We start from the raw sequence: 19,638 nt of genomic DNA, 5'->3' as shown, positions 1-19,638 counted from the left end.
AGTATCTTTTAAAAAACTTTTAAAAAAACTTTTAAAATACAAAATTGCTGATTATAAATTTATATTTAATATCTTTCATACAACAAACATATCTATAATAATAAATAATTATATATTAAAATTCTGTTAATTATTTTAAATTTTTTATAGTTTAAAACAAAAAAATATATTCATTCTAAAAATTATATTAAAAAACATAAAAAATTCTAAGTTTTTCAATTTCTAAGTATATGTTTTAGTTTAAATTCTAATCTTTTTCCGAATAAAATATTCAATAAAAATCCAAAAAACAATAAAAACATTAATCTATACTAAGAAGCATATTTCCATCAAATAAAACAAAATATTTCACTAAATATATAACAAATATAATATAAAATAATTATATAATTTATTACATAAATAATCTTACCAAACTCGTCAATAAGACCAATCCTTTTGCGTGAAAAATCTTTAAATCAACGCCAAAAAAAATCGAAATAGATAAATCATGAAAAATATTTAATGGAACTGATCTAATAAAAAATAAATTATTTATTTATGTGTTAATATATTCCTATGATATTCAGATGAATTCAAACCGAGTTTTTTATAGTATTTTTAATAGATTCCGCTTTAGAACAACGATTGATGTGAAACCGGTTTCATCAAGTTTTGAAATGATTTCACGATACAAACTCTCTGCATCAAAGGAAAATGATATGTTTCCTCAAGATAAAAAAGAAAATTATAGATTATTTCCAAAAAAAACATATTCTTGTTCGTTTTTGATAAGATTCATTGTTTATATTGGGTCTCTTACTTTATATATCTGGAATAAATTAAAAAAAATATTTTTCTGTCTATTTTTAGTAAGATTAAAATTACTTAAGAAGCTACGTGACTGTTCGGCATTACAATCTTCATTAAATACCTTGGTTTATTTATTTTTTTTACCTTATTTTTGGATCATAAACAGAAAAAGACTAACCAGACCATCATTTACTTCAGATTCATCTTGTGAAAGTAAGTCTCTATTGTTATCAAGTTATAATGCTTCTAAGTATATTTGAAACTAATATCATGGTATAGAATATTGCGATTTTAAACCAACATGTGAACCTATAGATATTCAATTATCAATACAATCACAAACTCAAAAACCAAAACGTTTTGTTTCTTTCTCCGATAAGAAATTAACATCTAGACCAGCACGTTTTATGTTATACAATAATAATACAGTTAACAAAGATAATATTAAATCGCCTACATCTTCTTTAATAACTTTGGATATGACTCAATTATCAAATTTTCCATGTCAATCTATACCTCGTCCTTTATTTCCAAAAACATTAATACCGAAAACGCTTATTTTGGATCTTGATGAAACGTTAATTCATTCTTTAGTAAAAGGAGGAAGGATTACTTCTGGTCATATGGTAGAAGTGATGCTAGGAAAACATGCTATTCTGTATTATGTACACAAACGTCCTTATTGTGATAGTTTTTTAAGAAAAGTAAATCAGTACTTTGTTTATATATTATTTACATTTGAAGGTTAGCAAATGGTACAATGTTGTTATTTTTACAGCATCAGTTCAAGAATATGCAGATCCTGTTATTGATTGGTTAGAACAGGACCGGAAACTCTTTAAAGCACGGTTTTATCGCCAACATTGTACTTTTCGCAACGGAGCGTATATTAAAGATTTATCAATTGTACAACCAGATCTTTCCAAAGTCATTATTATAGACAATTCTCCTGTTAGTTATTCTATGCATGAAAGTATATTTATCTGTACCATTTATATATTATTATAACTTTTTATTAGACAATGCTATTCCTATTCAAGCTTGGATCAGTGACCCTTCAGATAAAAATTTATTGCATCTCATTCCTTTTTTGCACGGATTACGATATGTACTTGATGTGCGGACTCTTTTGGGATTAAGAGCTGGCATGTTTTCTCTCAATTCATAACCATACCTTTTATTTTATACAATCATCTTTTATATATATTATCATAATATGATTCTTGGTTTTCATTTTCATATATACAAACTATTTCAGAAACTTGTATGTGGTACCATCATGGTTCAATTGTTGCATCTTCGATATATTCGTTTTGTCTTTTTATAAACAATATTTATTTCATAGAAATACCTCTTATCATATGTATATAGATCTTAACTTTTTTTAAAAAAACAAGAACAAATTTTTTTAATGGTAAACTTTTTAAAAGTATATTAGAAATATAAATACAGCTTTAATAACAAGCTGGAAAAAGTTATTTATAGATTTCATATTTAAATTTCCGCCAAAATGCAGCTTTTTTCTTGTAATACTTAATATATGTCTACTTGGCCATTAAGCACATCAGAAACACATATTTGCCTTTCTTACGGAAATCCTGGTGCAGCATTATATTTACCTAAAGATCAGAATTCAAAATGGATATTTGCCAAGAATCATAAAGGTTTTTAACATTTAAAATCAAATCTTTATAAAATATAATTAGATATTAGATATTCCATTGAAAGCATTAGGTCATAATATCGTAGAATATAATGAATTGCCGTTTTTTTCTGAAGAATTTTTGAATTTTCCATCAAGAACTTTACAAGTGATTATATTTGTATAACAATAGGAATTAAAATTAAACTATTAAGGAAAAATATTTAAAAACAAATTATTCAGATATATGGGTTCCAAGGGATCTATTAAGGCCATATATTAAAGAATCTGGAGAGATTATATCAACATATAATATGCATGATGCTCTTCGTGGAAATCTCCTTGCAGAATGTCAAGTTTGGGATCCGAAAAATAGAAATCTGTCACCAAAAATGCTCTGCTTTGTCTCTGGAGAGAATTCTACTGAAATATGTTTGTTTTTTATTTTATGATACTAAAACTATTGACATATTTTATAGCACTAGCAACTATAAAAAATTACAATACAACTGTTTATTGTAATAATAATACAGAAAAAAAACTGAAGATTCCGAGAGTTTCTGAAGTTACAAAGTCCATATTTTCTTCAAAAACGCCTATTAGACAAGTGTCTAATAGTTCTATCTACAATGGGAGTAAGAATTCTATTAACATTATTATTAAACCAATTTTTAGAATATATACTACTTAGAAACCATACATTCAGTGCCCTAATTGAGTTAATTTATCAGCCTTTGAAACGCATTTCTTTAAAGAATGCTTCTATTACTGCAGTTCCTTTAGTAATAATAGAAAATTATGATACAGAAAATTCTGAGCATTCTGATATTATTTTTGATTTTTCTAATAAAAACCAATTAGTAGTAATTAATAAAAAAGGGAATTGGAGTCTTTGGAATATTGAAGGGAGATATAGAACAATTGAAAAATCATCTTCAAATGTTTTAGAAGATATTGGACAAAATGATGGCTGGTGGAAAATGGATTGGGGATCTTCTTCTAAATCTATAATCGTTTCAGGACGCCGTAAAACAGGATTATTTGATCTTAGAGTAAGTCATTATTTAATTTAAATATTTTTATATATCTTTAGGATCCTTCAAAACAACATTTATTATATTCTCTTTCAAACTCAGATAATATTCTTGATTTTTGGAAAACATCACAAAATTTAAGTGATTTTTTTATCCTTACTACTTCAGAAGTATGTTGGTTGGACGAACGACAACCTGGAAAACCACTGTTATCATGGAAACATTATCGTAGTTATGATCCATCATTAAAAATTATTATAGATGAATATTTTGGGAGTACATTTTATAATGTTTTATATTAGCATTTTAATTTCAAAATTAGATTTTAATTTAATTCTTTATTCTAATATAAATCCGATCAAATCATGCTATCAGTTTTCATTAAAAGGCAATCTTCCTTTTTCATCAATTTTTCCCTATGAACTGCAAAATTCTCAAAACACATCTATAACGTCTATTATCTGTCCTTTAAATGAATCTACTAATAAATTCGAAAGTAATAATGAATCAAAAAACGATTCTCGATTTGTAAAACTTTATTCCTTAGGATCAGAAAAAAATATTGTATCACAAATATATTACTACGCAGACAATGATACCGAGTATACTTTTCATGATTATAGATTTTCACAATCTATTATTAAAAAAAGTTATAAATATATTAATAGCTCCTCAGAAAGTGATGATAATACAAAAAAAGAAATTGAAAAAAAAATGTTTTATGATAATGATTTTAGGCTAATTAATTTTTCTAAATTATATAATGAGCTCGTTGATGTAAATAATTTTATTTTTAGAGAAATCTTTTCAAAAAATCAAAATAAAGAAACAGATAAGATAATAGAAAATTATGAAATACTTACTTTGTATACACTAATTTTTTATTTCTTTTGATTTAATATATTTAGGAGAGATATTTATATACCATCAGAAAAAGCTAGTTTTGATGAAATTTTTTTAGATTTAAAAAATATATTTCAAACTTATACAGAAAAAGGATGGAAAATATATTCTCTTATTCCAAAATCACAAAAGCTGTTAGGATTTATTGATTTTGCTTCTGAATCAGATAGTTGGAATTTCAAAAATATATATGATACATTAATAAAACATTGGTCAAAAATAAGCAGTTCCAACAATTCTTCCGAACATGATGAAAGATATATTCATGAAATTTTTAAAAATATCTCAATAGAGCTCGGTATATCATCTATAGGACTAAAACCACCCAAATCATTTATGGAGTCAAAAAATGATTTATTAGATATTTCTTTGCTTAATAGTTCTTTTGAAATAGACAAAAACAATACAGAATTAGAAAATATATATCCTCTTCTTGATGAATGGGAAGTTGGTGTTAACCCAGATTTATACAAATTTCAAGCAATTGATAAAACAGTTGTTAACGACAATATAGCACTCTTTTATGAACAGACTTCTTCTGCACCTCCAAGACTTACATCAAAACCCCTAACAGTTGCAGATAAACCACCTCAAATGACAGATAACATAAATGACCATAAATTTTTATCTCAGCCAGTCAAAAAAATCAAAAGCAAGCGTAAAGCAGGCTTTTAAAATCCAATTATTTCAATATTGCAGAAAAACAACATTTTTAGCTACTAACTATTTAAAATCTAATATAAATATTATATTCAATATTATTCAAGTTTATGTCTTCTAAGCTCTTTTATAACATTCTAAAACATTTAGATAAAATAGGTACAACTTTAGCAATTCTTACAGCTAATGACTCTGGATTAACACCATTTTCACAAAGACTAACACATAAAGAAAGCGTATTTTTGTCTAAACCAGTATTTAACAGAAGTGAAATTTCATACAAAACTAATTTTTAATTAGATATAACAAAAAAAAAGATATTTTACTATCAATTGTTTTCTTTGCTGATTCTTTTTTCAACTCAGACATAAGTATAATACTTATTTTCAATAATTTTTCTTCATTTTTTTAAATATTTTCTGCTTATTTTTTTTCGAAATACTACCAAAGCTTAAGATTTAAATAATTATAATTTTAAGATTATAAGCAAATAAGTTATAAAAGAACCAAAATTTTATATTTTCTTTTATTTTTATGATATTTCAATATTTTTAAAAACTGGATCTTATAATTTAAATCTTCAAGGTTTGTTTAATTGTCTTTAATATTAATAAAAGAATTAAAAATTAACTTGCTTTTTTGCTAATAGGTTTTTATAACTGTTTTCTTAAAGCAATATTTTTAAAATTATAGTTTAAATCTAGAGAATTAAACATTTTATTCATGAGAAAAGTCGGATATGTATACAGTGAATATTACGAACAACTTGTAAGCACTTTTTACTGTTTAATTTTAAGTAACAAAAAAGTGCAACAAGCTGCCTTCTAATTTGGGCCGTTCTTCTTTTATTCATAGTCTTGTAAAAGCTTATGGATTATTTGATAAACTTATGTGAGATTAATATAAAAATACAACAAATGCTTATAAAAAAGAGTGGTTTCTCCAGAAAAAGCGAACTTTTCTTCATTATGTAGAATTCATAGTGACAAATATATATCATATCTTCTGAAAAATCAAACAAATAAAAATGATGTTTCCGAAAAATATGATCAAATCAATGATTATCAATCAGAAGAAATGAATTCAATTTTTGGTCTTGATTATGTTTATTCATCTGTTTAGTTTTTGTTTTCTAATTTAAATAGGACTGTCCTACTTTTCCAGAATTGTCTGAATATATTCAATTTTTAGCAGGTGCTTCAGAAATATCGGCAAAATTGTTAGCAAATGATGATTTTGATGTATTTGTTCATTGGGATGGTGGAAGGCATCATGCAAGAAGAAATAAAGCGTAAGAAGTATATATATATATTCTTATTAATTTACTCTAGAGCAGGATTTTGTTATATTAATGATGCTGTACTTGCTATAACAGAATTAAGGAAATATTATCAGAGAATAATGTATTTAGATTTTGATTTGCATGCTGGTGATGGTAATGCTTTTTTTGATAACTTTTCCTTTACAAAAAATACTAGGTGTTGAGTCTGCATTTTTACATTCTGAGAATGTCCTTACAATATCATTACATCGTTATGATCCAGGGTTTTTCCCAGGTGGATCAACTAGATTATAGAACTTTACATTAATTTTTAAAGGTACCGGATCATTTGATTTAGCTGGCAAAGGAAAAGGAAAATATTATGCATTAAACGTTCCTTTAAAAAGGGGATTAACGGATGAAAATTTTATACTTTTATTTGATAATATTATTCAACCTGCTTTTATAAATTTCAAACCTGATATTATTGTTGTTCAATGTGGATGCGATGGTACTTTAAAATTTAAAGTATTTCTTTAACATATCTAGGACTTTTTAAAGATACATATAAAGAATGGAATTTAACACCCCAAAGCTATGCATTTTGTTTGGAAAAAATATTAAAATGGAAAAAAAAGCTTCTAATACTTGGTGGAGGTTATTCTTTTTTTAAAAAATAAAAGAACTATAAAATTAATAAAGAATAGGGGGATATGAAAATACTGTTGTTTCAAGGTGCTATGTGTTTCTTACTAGTGTTATCTTGGGTATTGAAATATCAAATGATATTCCTGAACATGATTTTTTCGAGTTTTACGCTCCTGATTTTGAATTGTTATTGGATCATGGATATATAAAAGATGAAAATGTAAAAGAATACATTCAGAAAACCATAAAAACACTTCAATTGTATATTTATAATATAAATATGTAATTTAATATATTTTAAATTTATATCGATTTCTTAAATTATTTTATATTTTCTAATATTCATGGTTTCAATCAAAGACACGTTTGCTAAAGTATCAACGCGGTCTGCAGTTGTTGATTACCATGTTATTGCCTCTAGTATTCTTCAGCGACGTTTTGTTCAGGCAGTTTTTATAACTTATTTAATATCTTATATTATTTCAATGATCATTGATAATACGTTTAGTAAGTTATAATTTAAATATGATATTCCTAGTAATGGAATAGACATTTTAAGACCTATTTCTTGGATATATGTCGGTTTTAGGGCATTTATTTTTTTACTTTCAGTGTTTCCACTTTTTGTTCTAAAAAAAGCTAATCTTCATGGTAAAATATTTTAAAAATAACATTAGAATTTTAACATTTTTAAGTTGATTATCATACAAGATCATCATTTATTTCAGAGTTCTATCTCAGATTGTTTTCATTTAAAGCATTAAGATTGACGTTTATTTATCTTATTTCATCTTTATTTATAACTATGATAAATATGAATACAAAAAATGCAATATCTTTCAACCGTTTTATCATTTCTAATGAGTTACTATATATTCTTTTTTCTTTAAAAATGCAATTAAACATTTTAGAGTTTATACATATTCTCAACTAAATGAAAAAACAATATATTTTGTTTTTCATGGTTTATCTTTAGCAATCATAACATCTATAATCCACAGCTTGAATGATTGGGATAAAATGGAATTTTCTGTGTCTATTGTAAGTAACATCTAGAATACTTTAATATACAAAATAATATATTTACAGCAAATTCTTCCTATTCGTGTAAAATCAGAAATAGTTAGAATCATAATTCATTCTGGATTGAACTCTTTAATGTTTTCATTTTTTCATCCATTTCTATACTTATTTTTAAGACAACATATATGGTCTTTTACTTTGCAAATCTTTCGACTATTATTATATAAGTAAATAAATTATTTATTATTAAAGTTATATTAATTGGCTCAAAGATTGAATAAAATATCTCTTTCTTATTGGCCATTTTCTACAAAGCTTCTTTTCTTTTCTACATTTAATGCTTTTATCATGCTTCTACTTTGGAACTCTGTTCATTCTTTATTTAGGATATATTTATCTCATGTGGATGCATTTTAATATGTTCAGTGTATTCTGATATCTTTAGGGACCTATGTCTTATGGAAAATTAGCAAGTGAACGGTCACCTGATCCTAATGGAACTCTTTTAACTGGGTTAATAGCAGAATTTAAACCATTAACTCGAGTTTGATACAGATATAATACTTCTTATTTGTACTAAATACTTTAGATGATGGCATTTGAGGAACTTTATTATATATTACATCATGATTTTCATCGCTGTGAACAGATTTTTAATGATATTGATCGAAATCCTGCAATGTGGCAGCAAATCATAGAAATATGTCTTAAAATTATCAGTGATATTCCTCGAGCTCTTCAAAAACGGTATCAATTTTTAGAAAATAAATGTAATTATTTCTAAAATATGTTTTGATTACTTTTTTAACATCATTAAGCTTTATTTTCTCAACAAATCAATCCAGAATTTGCACACCAATTTTACAGTCAATTAAATACTAATACTGAATCAAAAAATACAGATTCAATACCTTCGCTAACAATTAAAAATCAAAATATCTTTTTAGACAAGCAAGTTCGGAAACGAACTCATATAGATAGTCTAAAACATCAAAATTATACAAATCAGTTCTTGCCACAATCTAATAAAAGTCCAAAGAAAAATGATAATAAAAATATTTCCAAATTTCAATTTAAAAATCTTATAACATTATATTCAACATTATTCTATAAATCATGGCTTGGGATACCATTTAGACAAACTTTACGAAGAAAATATCAAATTTTATTTCCAAATACTCGTTTACTAATTTTAGCTATATTTGGTAAATCTATTCTAATTTTATATATAAACAAAACTTATTTCTTTTAGATTTATGTCAGCTTGTTGCACGTTCTACTGATCAAGATTTGTTTGGTATGGTTCAGCGTGAAGTAGCATTAATTTTAGAATGTTTGCATGTAGCTCTTGAGGACCTAAAACAATTTGTCAAATCACCACAAACCTACTTTCCAGATACTATGTATTTTTCAGACAATAATGATTATTCCTTTGAAGAGCCTGTTGCACTTTTGAAAACTTTAGAATTTGGTATGTTAAATATTATTTCAAAATTCGGTCCTTATCTCTCTGGAATGCATCTTCAACCTGCTACTGCATTAAAATGCCAAACACTCATTGACTTTAATTTATCTAGTGACTAGTAACGATAAACATAGTCTATGAACATGTTTTTTTAAATTGATATATTTATATATTAAGTTTTTTCTTTGGAAAAAAGATCACGAAAACCTCTAGATAGTCTCATCCAAGCGCCATTCATGTCAAACTTTGGTCGTACATCTAGGTAAAATGACAACATATCACCTTTTTCTTTTCCAGAATAAAAATCAATAATATAATCAACTTCTTTACCACATCGATCAATTTTCCAATCATGTCGGTCAAAAGGTGGTTTATATCTATCATGAATTTTATTTAGTGCTTGGTCAACTGCATACCAAGAATATTCTTACCCCCAAAATCCAAGCCATCTTGCTTTAGGACTTAATTGAGACGACTTTCCTTCAAATTGGATAAGTTTAGGACCACCACAACTGCAAAAATTAACATTTATCAGCATCAATACATAAAAACAAACGATTCACTGCCCCAACCACTCTCCCACTTCAAAATTTCATGCCAAACACGTTCATTAACAGCGTTATGGATAGGAACAATAATTTGCATCTGTTCTGCTTGTGGATTCCAGTTCTTTCGACGCATCGCTTGAAAAAACATACGTTCTGATGGATAAATCCAATGTTCACCGTCTTTTCCATGTGCTTTAGGGATAGATGATCGTTCTCTTTGAGTAGACAACTTTTCAGCTTGATCTTTACAATAACTTGGTTGTTTTGAAGCGTTTGAAACCTCATCTTTTTCAATTATAGCATCTCTTGTGCATGGAGAATCATTAGAATCTGTTGAAAGAGTAGAAGATCCTTTCTTTTCCTTAAAATCAGCTTTTTTACAGGGCTGTTGGTTCTCGAACATGAAGTTAATTGTGCAACGACAAATTTTTTCTAAAATTTAAAAATGAAATAAAAGAAACAAAATTAACAAAATATGATACATCAAAGTTCTTCTAAGGCACCTGTTAATATTGCAGTAAAATATGTCTTTTTCCTATTAAAAAGTGACAGAAATAGGTGATTAAATATTGGGGAAAAAAAGAACCAGATTTAAATCTTCCAACAAACTCATCTTTGTCTGTTACATTGTCTTTATCAAAAATATGTACGTGGACAACAGTAGCATGCTCCAAATCCTTTACCCGTGATCGTTTTTGGCTGAATGGAACAGAAGATGAGTCAAAAAATTATAAAATAAAGAAATGCCTTTTAATTCTTCGTTCTTTAAGACATTCAAAAGAATGTAAAGATGGAACACTCGAAAAATTAAGTCAACAGTGTATTCATATTATTTCTAAGAACAGCGTTCCCACTGCAGCAGGTTTGGCATCTTCTGCATCAGGATATGCAGCTCTTGTCAAAGCGGTTTCACAGTTATTTAAGCTTGATCAGTCTCCTGAAGAGCTTTCTCGTATTGCTCGTCAGGGATCAGGATCAGCATGTCGATCTTTAATGGGAGGATTTGTTTTATGGAATATGGGAGTTATGGCAGATGGCTCGGATTCATTTTCGCAACAAATAGCACCTAAATCACATTGGGAGGACCTTTGTGTTCTTATTTTTGTAGTTTCTTCAACGAGAAAGAAAGTTTCTTCAACAGAAGGAATGAAAACTACTATCTTAACATCTGATTTATTTCAACATCGAATCAAACGCGTAAATTCATATATAAAGGAAATGGAGAATGCGATTAAACACAAAGATTTTGAGAAATTTGCTTATTTAACTATGAAAGACTCAAATCAGTTTCATGCAACGTGTTTTGATACTTTTCCTCCTATTTTTTACTTGAATGATATCTCTGTTGCTATAATTCAATTAATACATGAGATAAACCGTTTTGCAAAAAGAACAATCGCTGCTTATACATTCGATGCTGGCCCTAATGCAGTAGTTTATTTTCTTAAAGCAGATGAAGATCTATTACTTGGAACATTGCATGATTACTTGCATAATGTTGATGGTTGGTTATACCAATATAAGGGTATTAAACTCGACATTCATAGTAGTTACTTTTCTCTAATTCGTGAAAAAATAAACAAAGTTATTCTAACTGAGATTGGTGATGGGCCTATACAGACTTCTGAAAGTTTAATAGATTCTAATGGATATCCGATTTGTGATACAGAATAATGTATAGAACATTTATTTTAGAATCTTTGTTTTTTTATATTTTTATGAAAAAAATTTAATTTATAATTTAAACCAAAATCTTTAATTCATTTATAGGTCGTACTATAGGAAGAGTTCTAATACTATTTTTCATATTTTCTGGAAGATTTTCTATTGTATAGGAGAACATTTCTTCAAGACATTCCTTTACATCCTCCACCAAACATGTCATTTGTTTTTGAAGTAAATTAGCTTTCTCGTTTAATTTTTCTAATAAAAGGCCTTGAATAGTTTTTTCTGCATCCTTCCTGGCATCTTCAAGTCTATCAATCAGACGACTTATACTGTTTAAGAGATATTCTTCTTCCCATATACTTCCTTTTTGTTTATATGCTTTCTTTCTCTCTTCTCGTCTATTAGCCTTGTCTTTTTTTTCATTAATATTTGTAGTAGTTGTATACGTAGAATATCGGGTAAAAATAGATACGGATGTAGATGTATTAGTATCAGCCAAAGATATATTATCTGGGATATCTTCATTATCTTTTGAGTCAAAGTATGTTTCTAATATTTTTAATTAAATAATATTTTATATTTAAAACTTACGAGAATTTTGTTCTCTCTTTTTCCTAATAACTCTAACTCGTTCTACTTGTATTTTTAATTGGGAAGAAAGTTCATAAAATAATTCAGTAAGTTCAAAAAATCCCTCTAAAAGACCAGGGATAATAATGTCCTGTATTAGTTCACTAGAATTGTAATATTGGGCCTATTTATATTTAGCTTAATAATAATAGAAGCACTTTTACCAATTCATATGCTTTATTATAATCGAAACTTTTACACAATAAGCGCAGTCCTTCTTTTAAATTTTTTAAATAATAAATTTCAATATCAGCTGCATCACAAAACTTCCTCTTATCTTGCATTATGCAACTTAATGATTCTGCTAATTTATTCATATCATCACTAGAAATTTTAGATTTCATTGCAAGAGTTAATGCTTTTCTCCAAAGTCCAGCTTTTTTATACATAGCAATAGCATATTCATAATTATTTAAAATTTCATAAGCTAATATTTAATTAATTTTTTATATCTATAAATTAATAATACCTAATGCAGATTCTTTAAAATGATTGTTCTTCTCATGATATACAGCATAAAGTTCTAATATTTTCTAAAGATTTAATCACTCAATAAAATTAAATATAAGAACTTACATTATAACTAACAGGATCATCTTTAAATGCTTTCATAGCCTCTCTATAAAGATTATGAAGAACAACATAATCACATATTTCATTGAATACGTCATTGCCTAATTTAACTAAATATGTTAACGCTTTTTCATATTTCTCCAGATAATTATCAATAGTAAAACATCTACGATTAACTGTTTGTTTCTGAAGATCCTGAAGAAATGGAAGATATTCTTTGGGATCCTATTTATTTTGTTAAAAAGAACTATAAAAAATATAAATACAACTTTTTGTGAATTTTGTGCTATATAGAGAGCGAGCTGTAAATCATATAAACTTAGTGCATGGTTATATAGCATATTAACATCAGCTAAAATACAGATATATTTAATTGCTTTTTGAGCATTATTTAAATTAATATCTATTTCGAATTAAGCATTATTTAATAACGATTTTTAATCATACTTTTAAGATTAATAATTAATTTTAATGCAGAATCATAATCTGCTGGAATTTTACTTAAGTGTGCAGTTAGAATAGATTCCATGTATTTATCATCAGAATATATTTCTAAAGCTTTTAAAACATGATCACATATTGTATTAACTTTTGAAAAACTTGTATTTGTTACTTTTTTCTCAAATGCTATATTACTTTCTTTCTTTAGTTCTATATTATATAATGTTTCAGTTAAATTATCTTCCCTAATATCAAGTTACTAAAAAATTACATAAAAATTATAATAATACTTTAAAGTTGATAAAAATAAATTTAAATATTCACTACTATCGATCTGATTTATGAAGAGATGAACATTGTTCAAAAATTGTGAAGGATTATAATCATAAAGAATATTAGTGTCTATACGATGTGTTCTACAAGATAAAAATGCATGATTATATTTTTTTCTAAAATATAAATTGAATAAAACATTAAACAGTATAAATAACTTACAATTTAATTGATTCATATATTTCAGATAAAACTAAAATCCGAGGATATATCGTTTCAATATTACCTCTAGGCATTTGAAAAATCAAAGCAGTAATAGAAGGTATAATTGAAATAATTTTAGATCCTTTTTCTATGAAACGAACCTCAATATTTGTAACATTATCAGACGGTATAATAAAGTCTTTAAAAATTAATTTTGATAAAATTTGAATTAAAAAAAAAACAAACCATCGATTTTAGATGTTAATTTAACAAACTTTACTAGATGTGAAGTTGTTGTAAAAACCAAATATTCTTTAGAACAAATAAATGATGTACAATTTGTAGAAATTAGTTGATCATTTGCAAAAAGTTTACCACTATCACTTAAAAAAAAGATAATTTTCTGTAAAATATAAATAAGTAAAAAAAAATACACATTTACATACGTTTTCTAAATATAATGTACTTTTCATATAACAACATAACAAAGGTAAAGAAAACAACAATATATTGCTGATTTTATAATCTTTTTCTAGAGATAAATTGAAAACTTTTCCTTCAATAGATTCTGCTACAATAGATTTTTCATAAAGACCTAAATCAATTAAAGCAATTTTTGGCTCAAAACTAATGTTATTAAGTAATTTAACTTCTTTGTAAGAATTAAAAAGAAAAAAGAGAATATCTGATTTATTACAAACATCAAATAATATGCAAAATATATTGTCTTCCAAGTATAATATTTGTCGTGGATAATACGCATCATCAACTAATTCAGTTAAACTATATTTTATTTTAGATATTTTCGAATTCTTTAAATATAATTTGTTCATACTCTAATTTATTAGTAATTTCTGGGAAAGCAGCAGAATCAATATTTAAAGGCCAATGAATAATTTCGACTATATTTTCAGCTAATGACAAAATACAATTTGAATCTTTGCTAATAGATATTGATGTAGGTATTCTAGAAAGTTTAATATCACGAAATGATAGCGGAGGAGGAACATTTGCTATTTTAAATGGAGTTAATCGTAAATTATCTAAAATAAAATCAAATCTGTCGAATTCAAATCTATAGTTACCTCCATCTATTACTGCAACTGTTCCATAATCATAGGAAAGATTTAGAGGTGATGATATTATTATCCAAGTAAAATGATACAATAGTAAATTTCCTTAAAAGATTATTAAAACATAAAATGCATTAATTAATATAAACCGTCATTAATTAACGAAAGCATTAAAGGAATTTCTGGATGCCATTTAATAGATATACTTTTACTACTTTTAAATTTGATTTCATATTTTAAATGCCAATGATAATTACTCATGTACCAAAGTTGAATTTTATTTGAAACTAAAATAGAAAGTAAACTGGAATCGGAATTCCATTGAATGTCCAAAATTGGTTCTTCATTCGACAATAATAACTTTAAACTAAATTCACCGTGCCGAAGTCCATTTCTTTCGAAAAAGATTACATCTAACTCTTCAGGTTTCCTTTGAATAGATGCAATAACACTCCCAGATGGTTTCCAGGCCAAAAGACTTTCTAAATAATCAACGGGCTGACTAACACTATCCAATGCCCCATTTCTAGAAAATACGCGAATTATTCTTCTAGTTTCTACATCTATTCTAGACAATGATACAAAAGCTCCATCCTCTCTCCAACTTATTCTAGTTAATTTATCATCAAGATGACTCAAAAGACCTTTATCTATTTTTTCAGGAATGGTTGGATCACGAGGCGCTGTTTTTGATCTTTTTCCCTGGAACTGTGTCTCTGATCGTCCCCACCCGACTGAGACATGATTACTAATATTAATATCAGATTCTAAGAGAGGAATTTCCGAAATTGTTTCAAAATTCTGAGACATTAATAAAAATTTAGCATTCCCTAATAACGTTCATAAATAATTTGCAATAGAAAATTCATATAATACCTGTACATATTGCAAGAACAGTTTCATCAGGTGCCCATTTTGCTGCAACAATGCCACCATCTACTGATCCTATAATTTCTACTTGCTCCTTGCTTACAGAAGCATTATTATGTACCAAAATAATGTCTCCATTCTTCATAATTAAACAACATGCTCGTATTTCAGACAAAAATTGAAAATCTAATATTTCTGTCTCTAATAGGCTATATAAATCACAAAAAGCTTCTTTACAACAGATAAGAGATATATTTCCATTTTCCTATTAATGAAATTAATAAAAAATATTCTATTTTTTGCTAGAACTTGCATTTATTTCATAGATCAAAATGGATCCTGATGTTTCATTTATAGTATAAATAACTGCCGACTGAGAGCCTGGATCAAATGATATATTAGAAATATTTGCTTTTTTTTTGTCTTCATCACTTAAAATGATATTTTCTATCTTTAAAGTGGTTAAATTATACATTTTTTTAAGCAAATATTAACACATTTGTAAAAACGCCAATTTTTCGTTGAGATTAAAAAACCAGTGCTTATTCATTGCTAGAGTTAGAGTTAAAAAATAGAGAAAATATCAAAAGTGAATTTAGAAAAGAAGTTGTTTAAATATGTTTTTTTATGCAGCAAATTATTAAATTAGAACGTTAAATAAGTATTTTGTTATTTTTTATTAAAAAAGATCATTGTATATGTGAATTAGTAATAGAAAAAATCCTCAGAAAAAATTTAACACCTAAAAAAGTGCTTTTTATAAAAAATAAAGTATAGAAAACAGTTGAAACACTTTTATAGAGTTATTGATTAATTTAAATGAATATTATTAAATTAAAATGTTAACTTCAGTATATATAATAATGTTTAAAATTTATATAAAAAAGTAGTTTATAATTTTGAAAGATTTTTTTAAATATACTGTTTATTGTTTCATTTGTATACAAATTAATTACTACTAATTTTTTTAAAATAACATTAACATGTTAAATTTTATTTTCAAAATTCACTAGCAATATAAAAACAATACATAGATTTTTAAATCATAAAAAAACTCTAAAAAATGTTTTTTATTCATTTTTTTCATTAAAATACCGATTGATCATCCTTCACAGCCAATATTACACATTCGAAGCACTTTAAGATAATAAATTTAACAAAAATAAGTTAATAATAAAGATTTTGATACCCAAAGCACTATTTTATAATAAAATAGTTTGTACTTTGTATACATTTTTTTGATCTCTTTTTTTAAGGCCTACTACAAATTTTTGAACATAAAATGGGCAAAGTTCAAAGTAAATCAAATGGAGACGTGGTATTTCAAAATGAATCACAATTTCCTCTTCAAGTTTGTCACAATTATTGATAAAAAAGACTTATTTTATTAGTTTTCAAGTGCTTTAGTCAATCATTTGGATTCTAAAACAGATTCTGATACAGTTCGTGCAGCATCATTAGAAGAACATATTCAGGAAAGAGTTGCAGTAGAAATAGAGCGTTTGCATGCAAAAGAACGAGATATTTTAATAGAAGTTGAGAAGGAGTTAGCAAGGAAAAATGCACAATACGAAAAAGCACAAGAAAAATTAAATAGTTTTGAATTAAAAGATGAAATATCAAGTTTGGAAAAAAGTATAGAAGGAATGTTTCAAATAAAAAAATTGGACGATACATTATTGGAAAAGAAAAAAGAAGTTATTCAATGTCTGAAACAAAATGGTTTTTTATATAATTTTTATTTAATATAATAAATCTTTTTTAGAACAAAAACCGCTTAATTGTGATGAAGTTGCTAAGGCATTCAGAGACGAAGTATATAAGTTACAAAACGCTTATACTAGAAAGTATTAACCATAACGTTTACCAAAACACAAATCAGTAGTTCATCATTTACAAATATAGAAACATTAAGATAAAAATAGACACAATTTTATCTACATATATTACATATTTGTACAACAAATACAATAAAAATACAATAAAAATACAATACAGGTATAGCCAAATCGTGTCCATGTATCAAATAGCATTAGGTAATGCCACAGCAGAATATAAAGCAATATACGCTGTATCGTTCTCACCGCCACCATCTAATGTCTCTATTTTAGATTGAGGCACAACTGTAACATCGTCATCATTAAATTGGTACCAATCAGATGAATTGGGTATCTTAATCCATGCTTGATAATGTCCTGAATCAGCAGATACTAGAAAAAATAAATAAATGTCAAAAAAAATATAGTTTTACCTCCAGAATGTGTTAAAATTCCTATTAAATTATAAAGACCGGATACATTTGAGCCATCGTCAATAGACTTAGGATCAACAAGATTCCATAATTCTTTAATCATTTCGTTTAAAAGCTTTTCCAAATGATTATCGGTATTATTTTCTACTTGAATTTTTGCTTTCTTCCTAGCATTTTTCTCTTCTATGCTTTTATTTATATTACGCAGTACATCTCTTACTGGAACCAATTTAGATTTCAATTCATCCACGCATAATTCACATATATCTAATTCAAAGGGGAACTTTACTTTTCGTAAAATTTTTACTTTTTTGCGAATAGATAATTTCCAAAAAAATCTCACAAAATTAACCTGTATTAGTAAGATAAAGCAGAATTGGTAACACTCAATATTACTGTTAAATATTTCGGAAGTCTAGAAAGTCTAGAAGTTTTTGTAAATGTAGCTTCTCTATTTAAAACTTCTGAATGTTTACTAATTATCTCTTTTAAACCTTCCTTCAAACCATCAATCATATAATTGGTATTCATCCCGATATGACAATTTAACTTGAAAAAATCCTCTTTAGAAACAATAGGTGGCTCATCTTGAGTTTCGTTACATTTCATTTCATTAATAACTGTTCCTAACATATATTTTTCAACAAAAGATAAAGAATTATCATTTTTAGGCATATGTGTTCGTAGATTCTGAATCAATTGTGACCAACACTCTTCTGCATCTTGCTGTGAAAACCCGCCGTGGACACGATCTTTTTCTGCAAACTGAGGAAATACAAGTCTAAGACACTGGAAAAACATTAGACTTTTTTTCTAAAAAAAACATCAAGCATAGATTACTCCTAGAAATACATATGGAGAAAAACTTTTTTGTGTATTCATATTCCGGAAAACATCTGCAAGAGATTCTATCATAGCTCCTGATTTATCAAGTTTCCATGATTTATTTTGTAAAATTCTACAATACAATATTAAAAAAAATATCCTAGGAAAATCAACATACTTTTCCAGCTCATCTTGGAGCTCTGGCATGCATTTGAGCATTTGCAATGTCGAGTTCATATAACATGTGTTTCCCAGATTCGTGAGCCCAGAAGGCACCGAAAGCTACATAAACCATTACATTCAATATACATCCCATTTAAAAAACAAACCATCTTCACTAATTCAGATTCATTCATATCCTCCAAAAAGACTGGTTGTTCACATGGAGCTTCAGATGGCGTCTCTGCTGATCCAACCAACATAACTGTAGTATATGGCTTAATATTAAATTCTGAAAGAATGGATTCATCTTTGATCTTCTTCTTGCCTAATTACAAGTCAATTCCACCTAAATATTGCTCAAGATACAGACTCAATCCAAGAATCTATCCATGTTAAAATATTTTGATCAAAATACCTTAATATCATTCCAAAAGACATACCTTTTGTCTTTCACATGGAATACCTGTTCAAACATAAGAAAAATATCATAAAACTCTAAAAATACTACCGCTAAGACTATACAATCGTGATTTAAATACCAATACTGACTCTGATTCTTCAATTTCTAAATCAAACCGTTTACCTTGCCATTTTACACAAACTAACTTGATATTAGGTAAAATATTACCGTAGAAAACGATTTACTTGGAATTAACCCCATTTTCTTGAAATTTTAGTGCTTTTTATCCAAT

The 19,638-nt window shown here is 26.7% G+C and overlaps 10 protein-coding genes across 10 annotated transcripts; 6 read left to right on the top strand and 4 right to left on the bottom strand.

The window, feature by feature from the left end:
- Positions 1-569: 569 nt before the first annotated feature.
- T551_00102 (Nem1-Spo7 phosphatase catalytic subunit NEM1) lies at positions 570-1,960 on the top strand (the record flags this gene model as incomplete). Its single annotated transcript, XM_018372369.1, has 4 exons — positions 570-1,005; positions 1,072-1,496; positions 1,537-1,765; positions 1,812-1,960. 4 exons carry the CDS (start codon positions 570-572, stop codon positions 1,958-1,960), a joined length of 1,239 nt encoding a protein of 412 aa, XP_018231309.1.
- Positions 1,961-2,332: 372 nt separating this feature from the next.
- Positions 2,333-5,046, top strand: T551_00101 (uncharacterized protein; the record flags this gene model as incomplete). The annotated part of the gene is made up of 8 exons (XM_018372368.1): positions 2,333-2,456; positions 2,506-2,603; positions 2,650-2,866; positions 2,914-3,069; positions 3,110-3,486; positions 3,528-3,744; positions 3,791-4,334; positions 4,377-5,046. The coding sequence occupies 8 exons, from the start codon at positions 2,333-2,335 to the stop codon at positions 5,044-5,046; spliced, it is 2,403 nt and encodes an 800-aa protein (XP_018231308.1).
- Positions 5,047-5,158: 112 nt separating this feature from the next.
- Positions 5,159-5,400, bottom strand: T551_00100 (uncharacterized protein; the record flags this gene model as incomplete). The annotated part of the gene is made up of 2 exons (XM_018372367.1): positions 5,159-5,316; positions 5,358-5,400. 2 exons carry the CDS (start codon positions 5,398-5,400, stop codon positions 5,159-5,161), a joined length of 201 nt encoding a protein of 66 aa, XP_018231307.1.
- A 354-nt stretch (positions 5,401-5,754) lies between these two features.
- T551_00099 (uncharacterized protein) lies at positions 5,755-7,226 on the top strand (the record flags this gene model as incomplete). The annotated part of the gene is made up of 9 exons (XM_018372366.1): positions 5,755-5,799; positions 5,840-5,922; positions 5,964-6,135; positions 6,177-6,322; positions 6,363-6,466; positions 6,510-6,587; positions 6,630-6,803; positions 6,842-6,949; positions 7,000-7,226. The coding sequence occupies 9 exons, from the start codon at positions 5,755-5,757 to the stop codon at positions 7,224-7,226; spliced, it is 1,137 nt and encodes a 378-aa protein (XP_018231306.1).
- A 58-nt stretch (positions 7,227-7,284) lies between these two features.
- T551_00098 (uncharacterized protein) lies at positions 7,285-9,547 on the top strand (the record flags this gene model as incomplete). Its single annotated transcript, XM_018372365.1, has 10 exons — positions 7,285-7,447; positions 7,490-7,591; positions 7,636-7,804; positions 7,852-7,981; positions 8,030-8,190; positions 8,236-8,365; positions 8,409-8,507; positions 8,553-8,733; positions 8,782-9,168; positions 9,216-9,547. 10 exons carry the CDS (start codon positions 7,285-7,287, stop codon positions 9,545-9,547), a joined length of 1,854 nt encoding a protein of 617 aa, XP_018231305.1.
- A 53-nt stretch (positions 9,548-9,600) lies between these two features.
- On the bottom strand, positions 9,601-10,379 carry T551_00097 (uncharacterized protein; the record flags this gene model as incomplete). The annotated part of the gene is made up of 3 exons (XM_018372364.1): positions 9,601-9,805; positions 9,860-9,940; positions 9,985-10,379. 3 exons carry the CDS (start codon positions 10,377-10,379, stop codon positions 9,601-9,603), a joined length of 681 nt encoding a protein of 226 aa, XP_018231304.1.
- Positions 10,380-10,451: 72 nt separating this feature from the next.
- Positions 10,452-11,650, top strand: T551_00096 (diphosphomevalonate decarboxylase; the record flags this gene model as incomplete). The annotated part of the gene is made up of 2 exons (XM_018372363.1): positions 10,452-10,493; positions 10,535-11,650. The coding sequence occupies 2 exons, from the start codon at positions 10,452-10,454 to the stop codon at positions 11,648-11,650; spliced, it is 1,158 nt and encodes a 385-aa protein (XP_018231303.1).
- A 67-nt stretch (positions 11,651-11,717) lies between these two features.
- Positions 11,718-16,183, bottom strand: T551_00095 (Elongator subunit IKI3; the record flags this gene model as incomplete). The annotated part of the gene is made up of 16 exons (XM_018372362.1): positions 11,718-12,193; positions 12,236-12,398; positions 12,439-12,701; positions 12,744-12,807; positions 12,851-13,072; positions 13,117-13,250; positions 13,295-13,533; positions 13,579-13,737; positions 13,784-13,964; positions 14,012-14,168; positions 14,212-14,548; positions 14,601-14,808; positions 14,851-14,943; positions 14,988-15,668; positions 15,715-15,973; positions 16,076-16,183. The coding sequence occupies 16 exons, from the start codon at positions 16,181-16,183 to the stop codon at positions 11,718-11,720; spliced, it is 3,744 nt and encodes a 1,247-aa protein (XP_018231302.1).
- Positions 16,184-16,990: 807 nt separating this feature from the next.
- T551_00094 (uncharacterized protein) lies at positions 16,991-17,562 on the top strand (the record flags this gene model as incomplete). The annotated part of the gene is made up of 3 exons (XM_018372361.1): positions 16,991-17,059; positions 17,100-17,430; positions 17,474-17,562. The coding sequence occupies 3 exons, from the start codon at positions 16,991-16,993 to the stop codon at positions 17,560-17,562; spliced, it is 489 nt and encodes a 162-aa protein (XP_018231301.1).
- A 168-nt stretch (positions 17,563-17,730) lies between these two features.
- T551_00093 (ubiquitin-specific protease UBP6) lies at positions 17,731-19,607 on the bottom strand (the record flags this gene model as incomplete). Its single annotated transcript, XM_018372360.1, has 10 exons — positions 17,731-17,918; positions 17,960-18,311; positions 18,356-18,748; positions 18,800-18,917; positions 18,963-19,066; positions 19,114-19,271; positions 19,317-19,329; positions 19,387-19,409; positions 19,455-19,551; positions 19,575-19,607. 10 exons carry the CDS (start codon positions 19,605-19,607, stop codon positions 17,731-17,733), a joined length of 1,479 nt encoding a protein of 492 aa, XP_018231300.1.
- Positions 19,608-19,638: the final 31 nt, after the last annotated feature.

Source organism: Pneumocystis jirovecii (genome assembly GCF_001477535.1).
Source record: "Pneumocystis jirovecii RU7 chromosome Unknown supercont1.1, whole genome shotgun sequence".
NCBI classification, from domain to species: Eukaryota; Fungi; Ascomycota; class Pneumocystomycetes; order Pneumocystales; family Pneumocystaceae; genus Pneumocystis; species Pneumocystis jirovecii.
The sequence above is the reverse complement of the archived record's forward strand: the minus strand, read 5'-3'. Positions and strand labels throughout refer to the sequence as shown.